The 22,647-nt window shown below is 34.0% G+C and overlaps 3 protein-coding genes across 6 annotated transcripts; 1 reads left to right on the top strand and 2 right to left on the bottom strand.

Annotated features, from left to right (window-relative positions):
- Positions 1 to 1,196: 1,196 nt before the first annotated feature.
- LOC111809407 (light-harvesting complex-like protein OHP2, chloroplastic) lies at positions 1,197 to 2,706 on the top strand. Its single transcript, XM_023695858.2, has 2 exons — positions 1,197 to 1,857; positions 2,458 to 2,706. Exons 1-2 carry the CDS (start codon positions 1,403 to 1,405, stop codon positions 2,570 to 2,572), a joined length of 570 nt encoding a protein of 189 aa, XP_023551626.1. The 5' UTR covers positions 1,197 to 1,402; the 3' UTR covers positions 2,573 to 2,706.
- A 2,329-nt stretch (positions 2,707 to 5,035) lies between these two features.
- On the bottom strand, positions 5,036 to 6,613 carry LOC111809418 (phytosulfokine receptor 2). The gene has a single exon (XM_023695874.2). It carries the CDS (start codon positions 6,454 to 6,456, stop codon positions 5,311 to 5,313), a length of 1,146 nt encoding a protein of 381 aa, XP_023551642.2. The 5' UTR covers positions 6,457 to 6,613; the 3' UTR covers positions 5,036 to 5,310.
- A 1,900-nt stretch (positions 6,614 to 8,513) lies between these two features.
- Positions 8,514 to 20,895, bottom strand: ASHH1 (SET domain group 26). Of its 4 annotated transcripts, none has more exons than XR_002817155.2 (12): positions 20,811 to 20,895; positions 19,924 to 19,996; positions 17,951 to 18,015; positions 16,005 to 16,161; positions 14,027 to 14,113; positions 13,301 to 13,385; positions 13,127 to 13,220; positions 12,779 to 12,977; positions 12,571 to 12,605; positions 11,446 to 11,938; positions 10,884 to 11,302; positions 8,514 to 8,725 (listed from the first exon to the last, which is right to left on the bottom strand). XR_002817155.2 is itself a non-coding variant. In XM_023695183.2 (11 exons), exons 2-11 carry the CDS (start codon positions 19,924 to 19,926, stop codon positions 11,027 to 11,029), a joined length of 1,494 nt encoding a protein of 497 aa, XP_023550951.2. In that variant the 5' UTR covers positions 19,927 to 19,996; positions 20,811 to 20,895; the 3' UTR covers positions 10,759 to 11,026. The 4 variants fall into 4 exon arrangements, 1 of the variants encoding a protein (XP_023550951.2); XR_002817156.2 differs by having other exon boundaries at positions 8,514 to 8,705; XR_002817158.2 differs by lacking the exon at positions 20,811 to 20,895 and adding an exon at positions 20,622 to 20,644.
- Between the last annotated feature and the right edge of the window lie 1,752 nt (positions 20,896 to 22,647).

Here is a 22,647-nt window from a genome sequence, read left to right as displayed (position 1 = left end):
TTATGGAAAATGTCCTTTAATTATTATTTGAATTTGTTCTTTTATTTTTCTCTTAATATTTTATTTAAAATGAAGAAAAATGTAAGGTTGTACATGAACACAAGTATTAACATTAATTTTTTTTAAATAAGTCAAAACAAGTTTATAATAATTATTATAATCTTGATTAAAAAAAAGAGAGATTAAATCCCTAAAGACTATGGAGATTAATTTATTTGTGGACTAAAACATTGCCAAAATTAAAATATGATTTGGAAATAACAAAACCTGTAACCATAAAATTTCAAGTATATTTATTATTGAAAATTAAAGCAACATAGGAATAGGGGTTCTACCTAGATTTTTGGATTGGTGTATATTTAATTCCTACCCTGTCTAATAAATATTTAAAAATTTAATTTTTTTGCCAAATAAATATTTGATAATAAGTGTCTAACACAAATTAAAATTTAAAATTTTATGTCTAATATATTTTAAAATTTTTAATTTTATGTTTATTAGGATTGCTCTTAAATTTTAGGATTTTATTATAAATAAAATTTAGTTTTTTTTATTTAATGCATCAAATAAAGTTTGAAAATTTTAAATATTCATATAAAATTAAAAATTAAAAAATATACTCAACATTTTAAAAGTCTAGAGACATATACGTTGAAGATTATTGGGAGTGAGTTACACGTTGGTTAATTTAGTGGAAGATCATCGGTTTATAAATGGGAAATACTATTTTTTGGAAGTCAAAGCAAGCAGCTTATAGTTTATAAGTGGGTATTTTTTGGAAGTCAAAGCAAGCAGCTTATAGTTTATAAGTGGGGAGTATGAGGCCTTTTGAGAATTTAAAGCAAGCAACTTATATTCAAAGTGGACAATATCATATGATTGTGGAGAGTCTCTCAATTAGTGTGAGGCCTTTTATGAAGTCAAACTAAAAGTGAACAAGATCATATTATTGTGAAGAGTCGTGATTCCTAACCATATTTAAGTTTATTAGACATAAAGTTAATTCGAGACATTTTAACTTGTACCAAGATTTATTAAAATATAATGCAAAAAATTTGGATAAACCAAAAAGTACACTGAAAAAACATGAAATGGAACTTTAGTTGAGAGGTACAAAAAAAAAAAAAAAAAAAAAGAAAAAAAAAAGCAATCGCATGGTTGAAAATCGATGGATCAGCCATCATCTTTGTTTCTTCATTCTCTAAGCTCCTCAATGGCTTGTATTTTACTGAAACTTGGCGACATCTTATCCACACCAAACATATCCCTAATCCATTTCTTCCAAAAATCCACAAGCAATCAATCTTTGGCTTCAATTCCCCAATTCTGATTCCATTTCAGTTCCTCAACAATCTGAAACAGAAATTTCTGAGAGAAACAGAAATTTCTGAGAGAAACAGAAATGTCGGGGGCCTGTTCAATCCCCTTCGCCAAGATCAAAATCCCGGCCACTTCCTCCTCGCCGGCCACCGCTTCTCCGTCGGCGTCAGCCACCTCTTCCGCTTCTTCATCGTCGGCTCACAGTTCCATCAGATTCTCTTCCTCCAAGCCTTTCGTCTTCACCATTAGGAGTTCCCAGACTGAAGGCCCTCTTCGGAGACCGGCGGCTCCTTCTCTGAGAGAGCCATCGCCGCCGTCGCCACCTTCGCCGACGCCTCCTCTCAAGCCGACTCCTCCTCCATCGCAAACGCCTCCGTCGCCGGCGTATGCTGCGAAACTGGATAATGTGATCACATTGGAGTTCCAGAGACAGAAGGCTAAGGAGCTTCAGGAGTACTTTAAGCAGAAGAAGCTTGATGAGGCTGATCAGGGACCGTTCTTTGGCTTCATCGGGAAAAATGAAATTTCCAATGGAAGGTCGATTTAGTTTCCACTTTTTCTCCTCCGTTTCTCTCGTGATTACTAAATTTTGAAGTGATATAATCTCATTTGTTCTTGCTGGCTGTTATGATATTCTTTTGCAATTTAATTAACAATAGATCCTGCCAACAATTGACTGCGATTTGACTCATTCTCTTGTTGATATTTGGATTGGCTCCTCTTTCAATTTTCTTCGAGGGATACAATCTCTAAGGATCTCTTGGTAACCTTATGATTTGCTGCAAGTTTTGATTATGTTCAACTGCCTGAACTCCATTTCTTTACTTGATCTTTATGGATAACCAATCCATTTCCAATACAGATTCGTTTGCAACACTTCCTCTGTTTGAGAAATCATATCCACTGTGTTTTGTGCTGATTTTATTCAGATTTCAAGCGTTTTCCAATTCAGTGTATTGATTTTGTTCGTACTTATATGGGAATGGCGTTTATTTGATTTTGATGTTTCTCCTGAAGATTTGCATCGGATTGAGATAATTTATTGAATCTCATAGCTTCTAGTAGAAATCAGCTGTTCAATTTGCTGGTTATGGGTGGATCATCACTACTCTTACTGGGTTGATTTGCACTAAACAGGTGGGCGATGTTTGGGTTTGCCGTTGGATTGCTGACAGAGTATGCAACTGGTTCAAACTTTGTTGATCAAGTAAAGATCCTTCTCTCAAATTTTGGGATAGTAGACCTCGAATGACACCATATACAAGGTCCATGTTGCTATATTTTTCCAATTGCTATAGTTTATATATCTACTTCTTGTAATTCATCTGATAGTCTTCATGAATTGATACTCTTAATGGCCATATAAGTGTGTGCTCCTTGCCAATACTCACTGTTCTTCTCTGTTATATATAAAGTCTTCCTCTTATGAGTCTGTGCAATTCACTGGGGATCTGTATGAGTCTGTGCAATTCACTGGGGATCTGTACCTTCATTCATTGAAGGTTACATAATAGAACTCGAAAATATGATAGATTTCTTCTTACTTTTGTTACTTACATTGCTTCCTGTTGCATCATTGTTCAACTAGGGATAGACCTGCCCTCCTCTTCCCGTCTTTCAGTTTTCGTCGATGATTGATATCGATCAATATTATTCTATAGTGGAGTTTCCTTTTTTGTTTAGCATTTGATTTCTTGTCTCTCTCAATTCATTCTTAATCATATGATAGATTTCTTCTTACTTTTGTTACTTACATTGCTTCCTGTTGCATCATTGTTCAACTAGGGATAGACCTGTATGATTGATATCGATTGATATTATTCTATAGTCAGAGTTTCCTTTTTTGTTTAGCATTTGACTTCTTGTCTCTCTCAATTCATTCTTAATCATATGATAGATTTCTTCTTACTTTTGTTACTTACATTGCTTCCTGTTGCATCATTATTCAACTAGAGATAGACCTGCCCTCCTCTTCCCATCTTTCGATTTTTGTCGATGATTGATATCGATCGATATTATTCTATAGTCGGAGTTTCCTTTTTTGTTTAGCATTTGACTTCTTATCTCTCTCAATTCATTCTTTATCATATGATAGATTTTTTCTTACCTTCGTTATTTACATTGCTTCCTGTTGCATCATTGTTCAACTAGGGATAGACCTGCCTCCTCCTCCCATCTTTCGGTTTATGCCGATAATTAGTATCGATCGATATTATTCTATAGTCGGAGTTTCCTTTTTTGTTTAGCATTTGACTTCCTGTCTCTCTCAATTCATTCTTAATCATATGGAATGAACCTGCATCCCTAGTAGCCTAGCTTGAAATTTAGATGAATCTTGAGCTTTCCCAAAAGCCAGATGAATCTTGAGGAGAAGAATGGTTCCATTTGAACTTCAGATTTCCACACCTAAAAGTAGTCAAACTTGAATTATAAGAGTTGGGTAGCGTTCATTTTGTTAAGAACTAATCAGTTTGGTTCGAATTGGTTTACGAGTTTAGAATAAATGTACGGTTCAACTCAAATTGAACCGAATATATACATAGTTTTAGGATTTTACTTTTTGCAACTAAACAATTCCTCTACATGTCTCTCATTTACCATTGTATTTGTTTGTCCCTCTCCAACTTCTCATCACGACTCTTGTCTATCGTCGCCCTCCACCGTGGTCTCATCGTCACCTTTAACCATCTTTCCTCTCTCAACCAACATCCCTCTGTTTCGTTCTCTCTCAAGCCTCAGCTGCAATCGTCAATTATCCATCACTCTTTTTTGTTCTCTCGTCAGTGTTTCATTTCTAAGCTAGGTGACTTGAGCTTGGAAATTTTGTTGGTTAGGGGAGTACCATTTGTGTTTTATTTCTCTTTATTTTTTGCACCGTCCATAGTTAAATGGATTCAACTTGACGATATATGAGTTGTATTGAGTTGAGTGTCCTTGCTTCCCCCACCACCCTTTTCTCATGAATGGATGTGGGATTTTTTGGGGTCAAAATTGTCGGATTAAACCCATTTTTAAATGATTCTTTTAGCCATTTTCCTATAACTCAACTGATCACTTCCAACCATAAGAAAATTAAAATTCACCTCTAACCGTAACAACTTAAGCCCACCACTACCCGATATTGTCTTTTTTGGACTTTTCCTGTTTTCTGTCGGGCTTCTCTTAATGTTTTGTAACAACCTAAGCCCACCGCTACCAGATATTGTCTTCTTTGGACTTTTTCTTTCGGGCTTCCCTTAATGTTTTGAAACGTGTTTGCTAAGAAGAGATTTCCACACCTTTATAAAGAATGTTTTGTTCCCACATCAATTGGAGAGAGAAACGAGTGCCGGCGTTTTGTTCCCACATCAATTGGAGAGAGAAACGAGTGCCGGTGAGGACGCTGGCCCCAAAAGGGGGTGAATTGTGAGATCTTACCTCGGTTGAAGAGGAAAACGAAGCATTTTTTTTTGTTGTAAGGGTGTTCTCCCTAGTTTAGGGGAAGCCCAAAAGAAAAAGTAGAAAGAGGAGAATATCTGGTAGCAGTGCAAAAAGTCCAAAAAAAGAGTATATCTAGGGGCAGTGCAAAAAGTCCAAAAAAGACAATATCTAGTAACGGTGGATTTGAAGTGTTACAGTAACTCTTTTTTTGTCGGAGATTTTATGACAACTTTAATAATGATGCATTATAATAATAAGCTTCCAACTTCCATGATAGCAAATATACATACCAATATAAACGACCAAACACATCAACCCCAAGTTTGTGTTAGTTTAAGAATATAATTGAAAGATTCAAATTTCTCTCAGCAATGTCTATAAAAAGAGAACAAAAGAACTAAGAACTCTCTGCAACCTCACTCTACATTTGGACCCACTTGAAAAAAATTGGCTCAACTCACTATTTACATTCCTTATAATTGAAATGTTGTCCCATCTCATTTCATCTCATCCACACGAATGACGATGGTCTCGCGGTTATTGCCAAAAGTACTTGTCGACCTTAGTTTGCTACTCGCCGTTATCATCATCACACAACTTCACGTCGCAAATTCGATCCAGAAACTCGACAACATTAGACATAGGAGGCCTTTCCTTGGACCTCTCACTCGTGCACAAACAAGCAATCCTAAAATACTCCTTCACATTGGCCTCCATAAGTTCCTCCCTCGAAATGCTAGCATCGACCATTTCCATGTGTCTGTTTTGGGCCACTAAAATCCGAGCCCATTCTATTAAGCCCACTTCTTTGTCGTCCAATACCATAGGTAAATTGGGCCTCCGGCCCATAGCAACCTCGAACATTAAAATCCCAAAACTGTACACGTCAGCCTTCAACGTGGCCCCCGTCAATCCGTTCCTGTACTCCGGCGGCATGTAGCCCATGGTTCCGGCGAACTGAGTGGACACGTGGGAATTAGAACTCTCAATCATACGGGCCAGCCCAAAATCCGCGATATGGGCCTCGAATTCGGAGTCCAATAAGACATTGCCGGCCTTTATATCTCTGTGGATAATGGGCTGAGAAAGCCCATGTAAGTACGAAAGCCCATTAGCAACGCCCCTCATGATCTTCAGCCTTGTCTCCCATGGCAATGGTAGCCGCGAGGGCAAATATCCATCGGACTCCTCATCGGCCTCCGCCGAAGTCGACGTCTCGTACAAGCAATTATCCAGACTTCCTCTCTCAATGAATTCGTAGATCAAAAGCCTATCGGAGCCGGAAATACAGTATCCTAACATTTTGACGATGTTCCGATGGCGGAGTTTTCCGAGAGTCTCCATCTCGGCTCGGAATTCTCGGAATCCTTGGAAGGCGTCGGGATTAAGCTTCTTGATGGCAACAGTATCGCCGGAGGAGAGGCGAGCCTTGTAGACGAGGCCGAAAGAGCCATCGCCGACGATTAAATCGTTGCTGAAATTTTTGGTAGCGGCTCGGAGTTCGGCCATGGAGATTCGAAGTGAAGGATCGAAGGAGGCGCTCTCATCGACGGAGATGGAAGAGAGATCCAAATTGCGGTTGCGATTTTGCTGTTGGCGGGGAGTTCGATGCTTCGATTTGAGCTTTCGGAAGAGTAAGAAGACGCAGAAGAGGAATAGGGTTGCGACGGAGAAACTGGCGATGGATGCGAAAATCAGGATTGGGGTGGGTTGCATGGCCTGCTCTGATCTGCTCCGATCTGCTGCGATCTGAGAGAGAAAGTTGAAGGAATTTCAATGGCGGAATCAGAGATTGAGAGGAGAAGAAAAGGAAAAGGGAAGGCGGCCTGCGAAGATCAAGAAGGAGGTTTCGAGGAATCTGCCATTGCCGTCTGGGGTCGCTACTCAATCCTATGTGTTTCGAACAGTCAAAACTTGTTAATTATCTGACTTTCAAAACTTTACAAATAAATATTATATAAATTAATAATATATTTTATTGGTCTTTATTTAATGCGATCTCTTGGTATTCTTCAATCATCAAAGTTTGGCCAAGTCAAAATTGTTGCATTAAGTCACTGCCCCCATGTGTTCATCTAATACATTTATAGGACGCAAGCTGACAATTTATTGTGGTGGGCCCCATCTATTCCTTTTTTTAATTAACATTATTATATATATATAGATATATAAATTGGGCCCTTTTTTTAAATTAAGAATATTATATATATATATATATATATATATATAAATTTAGGTATAATAATAAATCTAACGATAGTTTGGCACAATTTGTAGACCTTAATTTTTTTAGTTCAATAAATTTAAGAACTTGAAAATTAAGACATCTGTTATTAAATGCTGAAATGCTAAAAAAAAAATTATGAAGGCGTGCCTAGGAACGCCAGTTCTTTTGAACAAATTCTCAAGCTACCATTCTTATCCTTAAATCGAGAATTTGGGTGATCGGTACCTCTACCTTTTGACCCATATCAACAACAAACGCAGACATTCCCTTCTCCTTTAGAGGTTGTTCAATCATACCCACAGGACTTTCTCAGGGATTCACTCGAAAAAGAAGAAAGAAAGAAAAGGGAGGAGGAGGAGCGCAATCTCATGACCTTGAGACAGTTTCGCACCATAGAGCGGAGCTGGGGGAGTTCAATCACAAGGTCAAAATGAGAAAAGAGACCCTTTTCCTTATGAGGATCGCCACTTAGAAAAATAGTTGGGACAACAAACATCCAACTCGTTTGTATTTTGGATACCTCTATAATCATAAAAGACAGTTGAAGTGACTAATTCCAGGAAATTTAGAGGCAATTTTATTAAAATTCTATCCTTCTCAAAGTATATTTTATTTTATTTGCTAGCCTCACATTATATAAATATTATTGTACGATATTCAATTTTCTCCAGATAATATAAATATTGTTGAGTGGAGTAATTGTCCGTGGAGAAAAAAAAAAAAAAAAAAAGCCCAAATAATTGGAAGTTATAATAAGCACATAAATACAACAATTATTAATTTCATAATTTGCCCACAACACTCATCCAATAGAGTAGTTTGTTTGACAACGCAATCCTATAATTTATTAATCCAAACGGAATAATGAAAGATCTATATTGAATTATTATAATAATAATACAGCTTTCAATAGAACATTTGAACAGTTCAAAAATGGGTTCAATTAACTCAAGCATTACTCTTAACTTAGGAAAAGCCACATTGACTAGAACTTTTAATGGAAAAAAAAATAGTAACAATTCAAATTCGATTCGAGCGTGACGTATACGTTCATAACTAAAATGCAATCAATATTATATTTTTAAAGAATAAATAAACTAAAAAGCTAACCTTCTTACAAGAGAGACATAATGTGAACTTAAAAGAAAGAAAAAAGAACAATAAGATCCATATTAGGTAAGGACATGGCTTTAGTTTTACTATATAAAGAAATATAGTAAAGGAAAATTTTGTAATGTGATTTTATAAAGGAATGTCTGTGGACTAATAGTATTAATAACAAATATTAAAATTAAGATGCTATGAATATTCTGAAATATGCTGTTCTTCTTCATATGACACAGTCAAATATCAGACTTTAACAATAGTTTTTTTCCCTCTGAAGTAAACATATTTGTTAAAACTCATAAACAATAACATTTCGAACAAATAATTACTATTTGATGTTAATAGTTACTGCTCCTACGTTCAAGCCCCACCCCGACCCTACACGTTATGTAATTTTCAAAAAGAAAATAGAAAAGCATTGAAACTTAGACATAATGCGTCAAAAATTCCAATACTATTTATTATCAATCACGTTAATATCATTTAAGAACGATAGAAGGTTAATATCATTTAAGAGTGATATAGGGTTCAGTGGCATAGCATCAAATAATTATAAGAAAAACTCTTGAAGGAGTGAATATCTTTCCAACTTTAAGTACCTGAAATGGACGTGTTGAACAGAAGCATTTCCCTGTAGTCCAGAGCCAATACCTGTGATGAATTAGCATCAAAAGCATAATAATAAATTTGGAGAATTATCCATGAAGGTTTTCTTTAGTGGAAAAAGCTTAAGGCAGAAGGATATTTGCATCAAAAGATAAAATCATGAACGGAAGGACCCACACGGCATTTCCTTTTTCAAATCAAATCCGTGAATACAGAGAAACAAAGACTAGAAGTAAATTTAGTCAGCTAGACTCCACATACTTCCACCGTGTAGAAACAGCAACATTGCCTGCTTTACGGGTCTCATTTCTTGCATCAAATAATTTTATAGTTCACATTTCAATAAATGGGTAGAAAGCTCTGTGATTTTCCAGAGTATTCCATACCACTCCGGGGTACAGAAATATCACAAATTCTCAAAATAATGGTAAACTTATACTACTAAAAGAGTACAGAATATACCTAACCCAAAATATATCTTAAAAGTCCATGAACTTTCAATTTTGTGCCGGGTAGAACATAAGTGAATTTTAAAAAATTTGAAGACTCATGAACTAAATTTGTAATTTTGAAAGTTGAAGGACCAAATACACATAAATCTCACGCCGTAAAAAACTATATAACAGAAGCACACGAATGAATGAATAAAAGACCGTGTGCAGCCTATGAAAGGAGGTCATAGAGTGCAGAAATCATACACCAATGTTCCAAACAAATTACACACAAAAGACTCAATTAAAATAATCCCACTCCAGGAGAATCGACATTGAAAAAATGAAATCCCAGAACAAATTGTCAAGACAACTTTTGTTTTGTTTTGTTCTTTTTTCTTTTTTTTTTTCATTGTATTTAGTTTTAGTTTATTAACTTAAATCTCAAACCTCCAAATTCCTGTTTTGGGCAATCATAGCTAGACAATTTTGAGTGGGTGCTAGTTTTAGCTGTTTGACTTCGAAGTTGAATTGAAGTCTTTATGGAGATTCATCAATAGATAAAGACTTCCCTATAGCAAGATGAGACTTCGTGGGGAGGCTAATCATGGCCAGTGGTTGAGTTAGAAGTCTTCTGGTGGCAAGATTATGAAGTGATGTATTGGTTACTTTAACCATTTTTTGAACTTAATTCTTATTAGAATGAATAGTGATTTCACCCGAAGAGAAGGTTTATTTTTAAATAACTACAGTCTCTATGCTAGTTTATGCACAACTCAACTATTTTGACAAAATAATTGTCTGTTCTTATTATATTTGGTTGTCAAGAAAACATATAGGATTCAAAATTCTAGGTAGACTGTCATCATGGCTTGAATTTATTCAATTGAGGTCTTTTACTACTTTTACAGTCTTTTACTACTTTTACAGTCCTTGTTGACCATTATTGACCATCAGACCAATCAATATGATTAATATGATTTTGATTTTCAAGGGGAGAATTCTAGGAACTAAAATCTTTATTAGCTTTTATAATAAATTGAGGCTCAATACATATTTTTAGTCTTTAAATTTTGGATATTTTTTTTATTTCGTCCCTATGTTACAATGGATAAAGACTTTTTTTAGTTCATGTAGGAATAAGGATTTGTACCTCTAATTCTTTTTAATCAATGGTACAACACCTTGACCAACTGTGTTATTCTCAAGTAGCCAATAATGTTAAATGTACAATACTTGGGAAGAATACTAAGTATTATGTCATGCAAGTTCTAAGTTTATCGTCAATCAATTCTAACATTTATCAATAGCAAGGGACTAAAATGAGAACTATATATATACGGGACTAAATTGAAAACAGTAAAAATACAAGAGACTAATTTAAAACTTTTTAATCAATAATGACTAAATTGAAGAAAAAAACACCAAAACATTAAACTACGAACAAAGCCTTTAAATTTAATAAAGAATAAACTAAATTAACTCAAAGTTTAAATGATTAAGGGCAACTCAAATTAACATGAAACACAGCAGATGAACCCACAGAGTTGATGTTTCTAACTTCAATGCAAGTATATGCCTTTTAATTCTATCAAACGCTTCTCGCTATCATTTCTATCTAAACCCATTTCTTTTTTCCTAATCCACTTTTACAATTATCAGATCAAATGATTCTGATTTAAAACAAGTGCAGCAATAGGTAGCAGATAGGAGACAATAATCCTTGAAAGAATAGCATGAAAAATACGATCATAATTGAAGGCTTCGATTACCTCAAAGCTGAGTACACTTTGCTCCACAGACCCTGCAGGCTGGCTCCCATAAGAACTAGCGTGCCCCGACCATCAACCAATGAACGACAGAAATGGTTTACCAAAGTAATTAATTAAGCTCCATATTATTAGAGACAAGCAAACTAATTAGTTAATAATTTCAGGTCGTTGTCGCCATCCACTTCAAGAGGTTGAGGTTCAGTAGAGACACCTGACCTTAAAGGAGTGCAAGCAACATTTCTGACTATAGAAGAATACAGATCAAATTCCGCCTTCAGTTTCAAACAGCTTGCTTCTATCCACTTTTCCGCAACACTGGTAGCTACACTGTCTTGGCTGTCCCTCTCATATTCTTCTATGGCGGGTCGTATTTCATTGTACAACAAATCAAGTTCGGAGGTAGCTTTATTCTTCGTTTCCTTCATGAAAAAATTAACATATCAGCGGAGCAATGGTTTTGAAGCCTACCAAAGTGTTTTCTCGTTAAGACACCAAATGAAAGGATATTTTATCAGCAATCCACAGCTGGACAACAAAGAGTATAGTAAAACGCATTTATTACCTCGTACTGTAAGACTTCTTCTTGTGCTTCCTTCAACTCTAACAATCGAGCAACATATTTTGCATCTACTTGCTTCAGGGTAAAATTTTTCGTCCTTCCATTCGTTAAGTTTCTTGCTCGTTTTTTGGCCGCAGGTCCAGGTCCAATGCGATAATTACGGCATGCGGTGTTACTTCGGATTCGAGATATCATTGCATTCTGCTGGGAAAAGGTCTGCTGCGTATTCTGTGGATGGTCTTCTGGCTCCTCTTTTGCTTCATTTTTAATTTCTCCCACAACTATATTTTGTAATTGAACTGAATTCTTCGAGGTATCAATTAATGCAGTGGATACCAGCTGCTGTTCAGCTCCCAAATTATCGTCCAAGATCATTGGGTTCTCATTTTTCAGATAACCCTCAAACTCCGAATATGGGTTATTTAATACAGTGTGGAGCTTAACGAATGGCTCATCCTCTGCAGAATCGTACAGTGGAATTTTCTCAACAGAATACCTAAAACCAAGCAGGATGATAAACGGCTGTCTTGTTAGAAAATAAGCAAGAAGAGCATGACAAAACAAAAAGGCCTCCATATAGATATCTGAATAATAAATTTCAAATAGCTGTGATAGAAAACTAAAGGATACTAACAGTGCAAGAAATTTAATACCACTGCTGTTCATGAAAGCATTGTCATTAACCGCGCTAATAATATGATCACATTATGTTCACTATTTGGGACTAAACATTATCAATAATTTGGCATAGCAATCAAATGTTATTGTAATCTGGTTAGGAGTTCTTTCAGCCATGAGCCACCTACACGAGTTATTAAGCATCTCAGGTTTCCCGACTCTTAAAACGTAATATAATTAGGTTAACACCCAAATTTTAATTCCATGCATACATGAAGCCCAGAGAATTTTGGGGTATTGCTTCCCAAATCATAACATTTTCAGAGACATCCTTCCATCCATACAATTAATCAACAGGTATAATTGAATCATTTTCTAAATATTTTCTTTTGTACTAAATCTAACTACATCCTGGCTTTAGAATGAGAAGTTTTCTCACTCCACCAAGGCCCTCAGTCTGTTGGTACCCAAACCTTATACATTGGATATTTTCCATAAACAAGACTTTACCTATCATCGTCATCTTCCCACAAATAGGTATCCTCCTGACAAGGAAAACAGATTGATGTACGTCAGAAAATACCCAAAAAAAAAAAAAAAAAAATTTGCAGTTATCCAATTTGTGATGAATTTACACCCTCTCATCAGGAACCATGATCACATCCAACTTGTGTTCTCTATTTTTAAAAGTAAAACTACTCCACAAATAAAGAATTACCAGGAACCCACGAGACTTGGCTCCAAGGAATCCTGAACAGCTGCTTGCACCACAGAGGCAGCGAACCTTGGCACCTCCATACCATTCGAAATTATAATCATATGACAATTCAGTCCCAATGGTAATGTCTTGCTTTGCAAATATTCCAACCCTTATTTCACCCAACACATTCCACTTCCTTGTCTCACAGTTCGGACAGCTGCAAGGGTATAATAACTAATTAACGACAACAACAAAGTAATAAAGGTAAATTATGTTTACTGGCATACTTTCACTCTTCCCCTGGTGTATATATATATATATATATTGTATATATAATATATGGTATATTCAGGATAAACAGCTCACCACGAATGATTTATAAATCTAGCAAGACTTCCCTTCCTAGTTGCATCAATTGATTCAGAGGCATTGAGTGAGATGATGTAAGCATCTTTGAGTCCTACCATCAAGGTACAGAAAATTATCTAAATTTGCTATATTGCGCATAAGAGATGAAATTTGATAAAATTGATATGTTACCCTGATTTTCATAAGTGTGGGATCTCCGTTTTGCTTCCTTCCAAGATATAACTTCCCCACAATATTCAATGATAAATTGTCCACTCTACGTTGTCCCCATGAAACAAAATGAAACGGAAAACAATCTTTAGAGAAGAAAGTTCAATTTAGTTAGTCAAGTAAAGATGAATTTAAAATAAACTCCCCTCATTTAAGTCTTTTGTTGTTGGCACAAGAATACCTCTGTAGCAAGCAATCTTAACAAATATGATTTTTTATAATGCTACATGAGATTTAGGTGAGTAAATATAATAACAGGACTCAAAGATGCCATAGTTGATACTAAAATCAAGTTGGTGCGTAAGCTGCATCTCAAGTCTGTTACTCTTCAAAATCATCAACTGCATCTTACTTCGGAACCAAATTAATTGATCACTATTATAAGAAAAGTATACAAACAGTGGGTTGGATACCCAAAAACTAATGGAGATATTCCAACATCATCTTAAAAATAAATTTGTCAAATCAATTACACCTTAGAACACTGATGAAATCATCAATCTGATCACATTAGCAAGGTGGCTGTAAGGATCAACAAAGTATAAGCACCAGCAGATAAAAAGGACAAATAAAAGAGATTTGATCCCATATTGAAGAACAGTAATCGTCCAATGAGACATATGACAAATACAACAATATAAATGAGATACTTAACAAATACATCTATCTACCTTGTCAAGTAAATACCTTTATATTCTCATCAGCTAAAAGGCCCCACCCACGACCTTCAGTGTTGAACAACTTTGTTCTTGCATACTCACATTTCTGAAACCTCTGTTACATATTGGGAATTGAAGGATAGTTTAGTTTAGCTAAACAAGTAACGACTGCAAACCATTGTTCTAATCCTCATTCCAGGCGCATACAAACAGGTGCTACCAATAACAGACCAATTGTAAAACTAGATTATATAAAACATTACTCTAAAAACAAAATATTCAATAAGAAACAGATTGGTATTTCAAGTTTTTTCATGTTTTCAATATGCGTTTGGAAGCAGGTTAGAATCTAGATCCTAATTTACAATTGTTCAAAATGTATTGGATAATATATTTATAAACCACAAAATAGTTCAAGTTAACAACTAAATATTAGGTTGATTCTAAACTATTGGTAACTAATTTAAAACCATGTTTATGTTATACTTCGCATCATTATTACTTTACAATATCTTATAATTTATAATATATTTAATATACATACTCTAATTTTTGAAAAAAAAAACAAATGAATTTATAACATGATGTATAGAAACCAAATTTGTTTGATAAGTACAATTTTCTTTTTAATGTTAAAAAAATTATTAACTTTTTTATAATTGTGTTTTGGTTTTTGGTTATATAAAAATATAACAACTGAGGAGTGTTTGTTATTTATGTTATATTTATATATTGTTTGTACAATAACAAAACCAAATCATATCTTACCATTTTTTTTTATAATATACAACAATTGGAAAGATTTAAAATGTTTTTTAGTGACATCAAGCAAAAGATAAATAACCAAACAATGTCCTAAAGTATGACCATCAAATCCCACAATAAAATTTATAAAAAAAAAAAAAAAAAAAGTCAAATATATACAAACAATGTATTAGTTAAATTTGTTTATAATGTAAACAATACCCTTACTTTTATCTTGGAAAAATAACATTTCATTTAAATAAATCACTCAAAACATAATTATTTCTTTTAAAGGTTGCCTAACTAATAAGATAGTACTTGAGTTTTAACATAATCTATGAAGATATAATGTTAAAATAAATTAAAAAATTACTTTTGATTTCTATATTTCATTGAGTTAAAGATTTCATCCCTAAAATCTAACTTTTAACAAATTAGTCATTGAATTTTACAAGTTGTATTTAAATTACCTATATTTAGAAAAAAATTATTGAGAAAAAAAGAAATCAAAATAACATATTGTTATTTTTTTAGTTTAAAATAATATGTAATTCTGAACCCGAAATAGTATATTATACATGGAAATAATTAAATTAACATATTAAAAGATTAAAAGAACTCAAAAGAAAAAACAAATAAATAAACAAAACAAAACAAAACAAAAGCTGAAGATAGAGACGGACAGACAGACATTCACTTACAAAGTCACAAGCCACAACTCACCATGCATATCTCCCATACCCCCACCACACACGGTCAGCCTGATTTGAAAACCAAAACTAGTTTTTAAATACCATTTTTTTTTTTCTGTTTTCTCATTTCTTTATATATTTCAAAAAAACGACTTTCAATTTTATATTAAAAAAAATAGGTTGTCAAACATACCTATACTCTAAAAACAAAAATAAAATAAATAAATTGGTTGTCAAACGGGCCTAAGTAACTGTTATGTTGCATAACTTGTAAACAACAGACAGATTGACAGAGAGTTCACTATAGAGCATAGCAGAAGGCCTCGTGAATTTATACTTCACATACGAATAGTAGAACAAATTTTTAAAGAAATCAAAAGAAAAGAGAAACGCCACAAGAATGTTAATTGCAAATCAGTAGATAAGTCAAAACACATTCATTCACACACATCGAGTAAAGTGTACCACATAGTATAATGATTGGACAATAAATTAAAAATAATATTAATAAATAACTACTGTATGTGAAATCTGTTATATAGACATGTTATCAAGTAGCCTCGTGATTACCTGATTTCTGCAATGAACACCAGAGGGACAATATCCAGGAGTACACTCAGTGCTGGTCAGTACATTCAAGCACCCTTCCCCACAACCACTATCGTTATCGTTAGCGTCAAATTTGCAGACACAGACGGCAATATCCTCCTCCTTCTGCTTCTTGTGTCTATGGAGAAAAAACCATTCATAAAATTTCCAATAGAACCTTTTTTGTAATACAAGAAACTATTTCTTTAAAATGACAAAATAACCAAAAGGGGTGAGGAGAGTCTCAAACCAAGCTGAGGGAGTTACAAAAAAATATTTCTAAACTTCAATTAGAAAAAGAAAATGATAAACAATAAAGATTAAAGGTTAAATTACAAATTTAGCCTCAAAACTTTGAGGTTTGTGTTTATTTGGTCTCCAGACTTTCATAAGTATCTAGTTGGTCCCTAAACTTTCAATTTTGAGTCTAGTAGGTCTTTGAAAATTTAAGTTTTTAAAAAATTAATTATTCTACTTGATAGAAATTTGAATTTTGTATCTAATAGAACTAACTTTCAATTTGTATCTAAATTAAATTAAAGGCTTGTGAAAACTAAACTACCATTGATTGGCCTAATAGCCACAAGGGCAAGTGAAAAAAGTAACGTGATTCTAGAGTATGAATTCAAGCGTCATGGTGGCTGGTATATTTAAACCCTGAATTTCTTAACTAGATGTTTCTAGGGTCAAACAATTGTCCTCTTGAAATTAGTTGAGGTACACATAAAAGGGCTTGGTTACCATCACAAAAATACTTATAATATTTGGCCACAAGCTTCAAGCTACAAAGTGAAAAGGAAGACTGCCAAGGCAAAGATGAGAAGGCTTCTGATATTGCAAGGTGAGGCAATCAACCCGCAAAAGGAACTAGGCCTAAATTGAAAGGCCAAAGGATAGTTGATGAAGCAATGGTCTTCAGCTTTGTCTTTTTTCTTTTTTTTTTCTTTGGGCGTGCTCGAGAGTGTGTGTGATAACCAGGAGCTGGAGTTGTGCTCTTATACCCCAGACCACCGACGTCTACTCCAAGGCCTGAACCCCCAAGACATCAAGGGTTTTTGGTACTAGCATGGCACATGTAGTACACCAATTTAGTGGTGGATAGCAACTAGGTTTTTTTTTTTCAGAAACCCTCAGAGATATTCATTCTTAATTCTTCAAGTCAATTAAGTTGCTTCTATTGGCTAAATCCAAAGGGGAGGCTGCCAACCAAATTTGACTAATAAGGAAGTTTTGCTAGTTGGAAATTGCAGAGATTCTTGAAACTTGAAATAGAGACTTATTTCCTTTTAAAAACGTCTTCCCAGCATCTCATGTAATCACCATTAACCACCCAAAACTCCAATTTCGAACCCAAAAAATAGAGGTTCCAGTTTCCAAAGTCAAACACCAGAAAAAATTGACGCTTTACCTTGTTCCAACTACTGGATGAGAGACTTACCTAACCTATTAGAAATTACTCAAATCTACCTATATCGGAAGCCACTAAGGAGTAAGGACATAAAAAGATGACATAAAAGAAGTAGGAAGGTTTGAGAGAAAGGCTTGGATGAGGGTCAATCTACCACATTCCCATAAAATCAATGTTTTCTGACTTTGAAGCTTGTTTGACAACAGGATTCCAGAAAATGATGCCCTTTGCATTAACGTTTGGAGGAGATCCATAATCTTTGGTTTACACAAGTTGACATTCAGCCACAAGAATAACTCAAAGAAATTTTTAGAAGACTGAAGAAATTCATTCTTTGAGGTGGATGAGAAAGGAGTTGTCTTATCGTCAAATTAAATGTGGTTGATGGTTAAAGCTGCTTTATCCCACTTAGAAAAAAAACACACATTCTGTTATGTACAATAAAACTCATGAAAACATTCATTGAAATATATAACATACTGAAAACAAGGAGATGGTGAAAATGATTAAAATATCTTACTTTCGATAACAGAATTCATTTTGTTTGATATCTTTGTAATGTGGCAGTCCTTCAATATGTTGATCCTTCAAACACAATAACACTGTTATTAACTTTCTTGTAAAGTTCCAAATCAGAAGATAGATAAATCAATACATCAATTAATGCCTCATTTCCATGAAATATTCACAGGAAAAGATGACCAAAAAATATCAATGAAAGGTTCATCTAGAAGGCAAATTTTACTGAGATCAAGGACAGTGTGGTATATATACATTCCAGAGTGTCTAACAGCAATCCATCTTCCAGAAGTTTACACCTTTATACAAGAGAAGCTATAAACTAAAGAACAGACTGTTGACGAAACTACTTATTTATTTTCACAACCTCGGAGTACAGGAAACAAATAAGATGTATGTCAAAAAGGCCTACATAATCAATTGTATCGGGGCTAATATGCAACTTTTAGAATTCAATGAGTTCTTACATCATGCTAATCTCCCCAATATCGTCTCTTCAACTGGTTCAGTAACTCCTCCCTTATAAGATTAGTGCCAAAAAGCATTTCAAGCTACCTCATAAGATATTCACCACCTATGCAACTTAACCTACCATAAATGTCATATAATTTACCCTCTCGCCACCAATTAGCCTGTTTCTACAAAAAGGAATGTACCATCAATAGATTATAGAGTATGGACTCCATTTCTCCCTAATAGAAAGAAGAAAAAAAAAAAAAAAACCTACCATTGAATCTACCCGTGTTCTTTCATTTATCAGTCTACATAACACATTGATTACCCTGCCTAAGCCTTTGAGTAACTACAATTTGTCCCAGCCTACTATATCAGAAAATATAGAAATTAGTTCCTCTTATGCACCCCATGATCCATCTTATACATAGAGGATTAAATTCACTTTGCTTCAATACATCCTCCAAAAACTTCTAGTCAACTACGTCATGATTTCTTATAATTGTGAGGTTTATCCAACTGTTCGTTTTCCAAATTCCACAGCTTCAATAGCTACTAAGATTGAATTAATTATTTTCTTCCTATCAGAAATCTCATTAGCTACTAAGATTGAGTCAACTAAGAAAAGTCATACGTAAGGTTGAATAGGACTAAGAAGGTGGCTTACTTTAGATTATGATGGTCAATTGTTGAGATTTTCAGAAAAGCCAGAGGATGACAGTCTAGTTTGAATAACTTTATCGTTTAAAGATGAAAGCAGAGGAAAAAATTTAATAAATAAATAAATAAACTCTTCTATTCAGTCGAATTAGAGAAAAGATCCAACCCAATCATCATCAGATAGATTTCATGTCTCAAAGCTAAAAAAACTAAATTTTATGATCAACAATGAAGAAAAATGGATAGCATCTAATGATGGTCTAGTACTTCTTGAGACAAGATCAGTTTGGCAAATTTCCATTCAAATCAGGTAATGTGGGTGAAGCACCTAGAGTTAATCAATTACTGGGGTCTTGACAGGCAAAAGATAAATTAGTTGCATCCTAGATTTGAACTCCATCAGAAACCAAGAAGATCGGACGAGACAGCAAAAAGTATGGGAGCAGGAAGTATTGGGTAACTACAGAGGGGGCTGTATGGAGCAAGGTAATGGAAAGAAAAGAAAACTAATGAAGTGGCAGTTGTACGATGTCATCCAGAAGGAAAGTAAAATATGTTTCTAGCAAAGCAATATTGGGACGGGGGAGACCATGGGGAGGGAGGGAGAGACGTTTCTTCACATGATGTTAGAAATCAGTAGGAGGAACTTTATTTCAGAAATGTTGTGTGATGTTGGTAATAGTTTGGGGATCGAAGAATGATGGAGAGATAGGCAGTGGCTGAGACTAGATGGATCGATGGGAGAATTCTTTTTAAAATGCTGCACACAGCCAAAGGTGGATATCAGGGAGTTATTCCAGAACCCTTTTCAGAGAGAACATCTTAAGAAAAACATCTAATCAGAATCGGGAGTCAACTAACCATAAAGTGATTAAAAATCTGAAATCATCAAGGTTCTGCAAGGACCACGTTCTTCATCTGCCGCATTGAATACCTGCACAAAGCATTGAGTTAACCCCGTAACACAATCTAAATCCAAATACATAATGATATATGAGACGAACTCTTCATACCATTCTCTTTCAAGGCATTAAACTCAACTTTCAGATTTCAAAAAAAAAAGTGTCATTAAATTTTAATGCAGTTAAAATTCCCCTTCATTATCCATAGGCACATTTCACATTTTCCTGATTCCTAACAAATATGAACTTCTACGACACATCAGAAAGGGGGCAAAACCTATCTTCATTGACAACCTTCAAGATTATGAAACAGAAATAAATACTGTACAAATCATAGAAGAAAATCAAGGTGACAGAATAAACCAGACCTAATTACTAAGTAAATACAGCAGATGGTGTTACGCGAATTGACAACGAAGAAAAAACAAATGAAACTAGCAATTTAACTTGCGACTAGATCACAAATATGAAGTCTTCAATAATGAAACTGAAAATTTAGGAACCAAATTTCGGAGTAATTTTATCCCTTTCACTTGTTCAAACGCTAAACAAGAAAAATTGCTTAAACTTTCAAGTTTCTCTTGCAGCAGCCTAAAGTTTCAGATTCATTGTCAAACGAGGAGGAACTAACAAAACAATGTACAAGAAATTTCTCACTACAACTTCCCCTTTCTTTCGATGATGAACGTGATAAAATAGTCTGTATAATCAGTCAATGTAAGTGCAGCAGCTCAAAACACAATCATAATATCGCAAAATAATAATCAACTAAGATTCGATCATTACAGGCTCAAAATACTGCTGAAAATCCGAACCGTAAACATTCCAAACAAAATAGAGACCAACCTTGATGATTCTGGATTGGACGCGATTGCGCTTGGCGCGCAGGTGAATGATACGCGGTCTGACAAAAATTAAGGGTAAAATAACACGAAACAGAATATTTTTTATTACAAGATACGAAATTACTAAAATATCCTCGATTCAATTCAAATGTCTTAAAAGTAGTCCAAGAAAATTATTAGTTAAATTAATTAAAATTTAATTTATGGTCGAAATTTTTTTCCATTTTTTTTAAATATATTACTTTCATCCAATTTTTTTAATGCATATTATTATCTAATATAATTTAATAAAATATCTTTATAAATTTAAAAATATTTAGTAGTTTTTTATTTAATAATTATACAATTCTTTTATTATAACTTAAACCTATGAATTCATAAATAAATAATACTATTTATTAACGTTAGACGGGAATAGTAAATTGAGAGAACATGGGACAAATGAATCATGCATAATTCAGCTTCAACAATGACACCTTCTATCAAAAAAAGGTCGTGACACCCCTAAAAGATATCCATGTTGCATAGAGCCGTCGTGACAATTAATATGTTCTACAATTTCACTCGTTCGTTTTCTGTTTGTCCGATTTCCATCCTAAATTCAACGTAACCTCATTTAGAGGTGAATTACGATCTAAGAGAGAAAAATCAGTATTTTTGAACACGTATGAACGCTAAACGAAATGACATATAAGTCATTATACGAAATTTTATGAACAAATACTTGTAGAGATCGCTTGGTGCATGCATGTTGATATGTTTCATTAGATAGTAGCTTTTCCATGAAATGAATTTAGGTAATATGGTGATGGATGTATAATGTGAAGTGTTGTGGAGTTGTATCATGTTTTATGTTTTCGCTATGTTTATATGCATTTAATTTATGTCCAATAAATATATATATATATTCAACCAATCTAACATCTTTCAACATTCGGTAGAATTTACAATTTAGAATCGATCATAAATTTTAATCCGGTTTTATTTCAGACGAAAAAAAATTTGTCGACAAATTTTATTTTTTAATATAATTTATACTTAACAAAAATATAAAAATAAATTTTATTATTAGAACGAAATTATATTTATTTAATAAATTTATAAATTATTCACAATAAATTATAAATATGTAACAAATTAGTATATATATATATTAGGCCGGCCATGAATGGAGGCCTGTCACATAACATTTTACCAATCGATTCTAAATAGTTTATCGACAACATAAACAGGAGCGAATTGCAATTCTACAAATTGAGCCCGTTCCAATTTTGATTTGCCGTCTATTTGTTTGATAACTTTAATTTGAGTGCAGATTCTATCTTAGAGAAGGAAATACCCACAAGCTGATTCTTAAAGGAATATTTATCCATGTTCCGCCATTTCTCACATGTTTATATATAAAGAGTTTCATATACGTAGCTATAAACAAAAACAAAATACAAAATTTGATTAGACATTTCAATTCTATCTGATCGGGTACTCGTCAGCTTCCGAAAGTACACTGACTTGTCCCTCAAGAAAGACTAACGCACCCCTCGAGATATGATTGAGGCCCTGGAGAGTAGCCCGCCCAACTCCACTTACTCTCATAACCTCGGTTCTTTTTTTCTGAAACCTACATTTCACATGAACTGGGATCCCCTCCAGCTGCTTGCATCATCCAATTTGATTTTGCATCATACGTAAGGCAAAACGCTTTCCTTTAAGAATGCATCGTTCTATCTTTCTTTCCTTAGTTAACCTACGGATTGTAGTGACAGATATTTTAAAAAGAGAAAGGATTACTGATTACAAAATAATTGTATATTAGCCATGAGAATAAAATAAATTTAAAT

This window comes from Cucurbita pepo, chromosome 13, assembly GCF_057944985.1.
Source record: "Cucurbita pepo subsp. pepo isolate OVF chromosome 13, ASM5794498v1, whole genome shotgun sequence".
NCBI classification, from domain to species: domain Eukaryota; kingdom Viridiplantae; phylum Streptophyta; class Magnoliopsida; order Cucurbitales; family Cucurbitaceae; genus Cucurbita; species Cucurbita pepo.
The sequence above is the reverse complement of the archived record's forward strand: the minus strand, read 5'-3'. Positions and strand labels throughout refer to the sequence as shown.

What these genes read in the sequence shown, in the direction of transcription:
- LOC111809407 (XM_023695858.2), top strand. Translation starts at nt 1,403, where the DNA reads ATGTCGGGGGCCTGTTCAATCCCCTTCGCCAAGATCAAAATCCCGGCC. An exon ending in AATGAAATTTCCAATGGAAG is followed by an intron (nt 1,858 to 2,457) that starts GTCGATTTAGTT and finishes TGCACTAAACAG; the next exon opens with GTGGGCGATGTTTGGGTTTG.
- LOC111809418 (XM_023695874.2), bottom strand. Translation starts at nt 6,456, where the DNA reads ATGCAACCCACCCCAATCCTGATTTTCGCATCCATCGCCAGTTTCTCC.
- ASHH1 (XM_023695183.2), bottom strand. An exon ending in TAGCTGATGAGAATATAAAG is followed by an intron (nt 13,386 to 14,026) that starts GTATTTACTTGA and finishes GGGACAACGTAG; the next exon opens with AGTGGACAATTTATCATTGA. An exon ending in CCAAGTCTCGTGGGTTCCTG is followed by an intron (nt 12,606 to 12,778) that starts GTAATTCTTTAT and finishes TTTCCTTGTCAG; the next exon opens with GAGGATACCTATTTGTGGGA.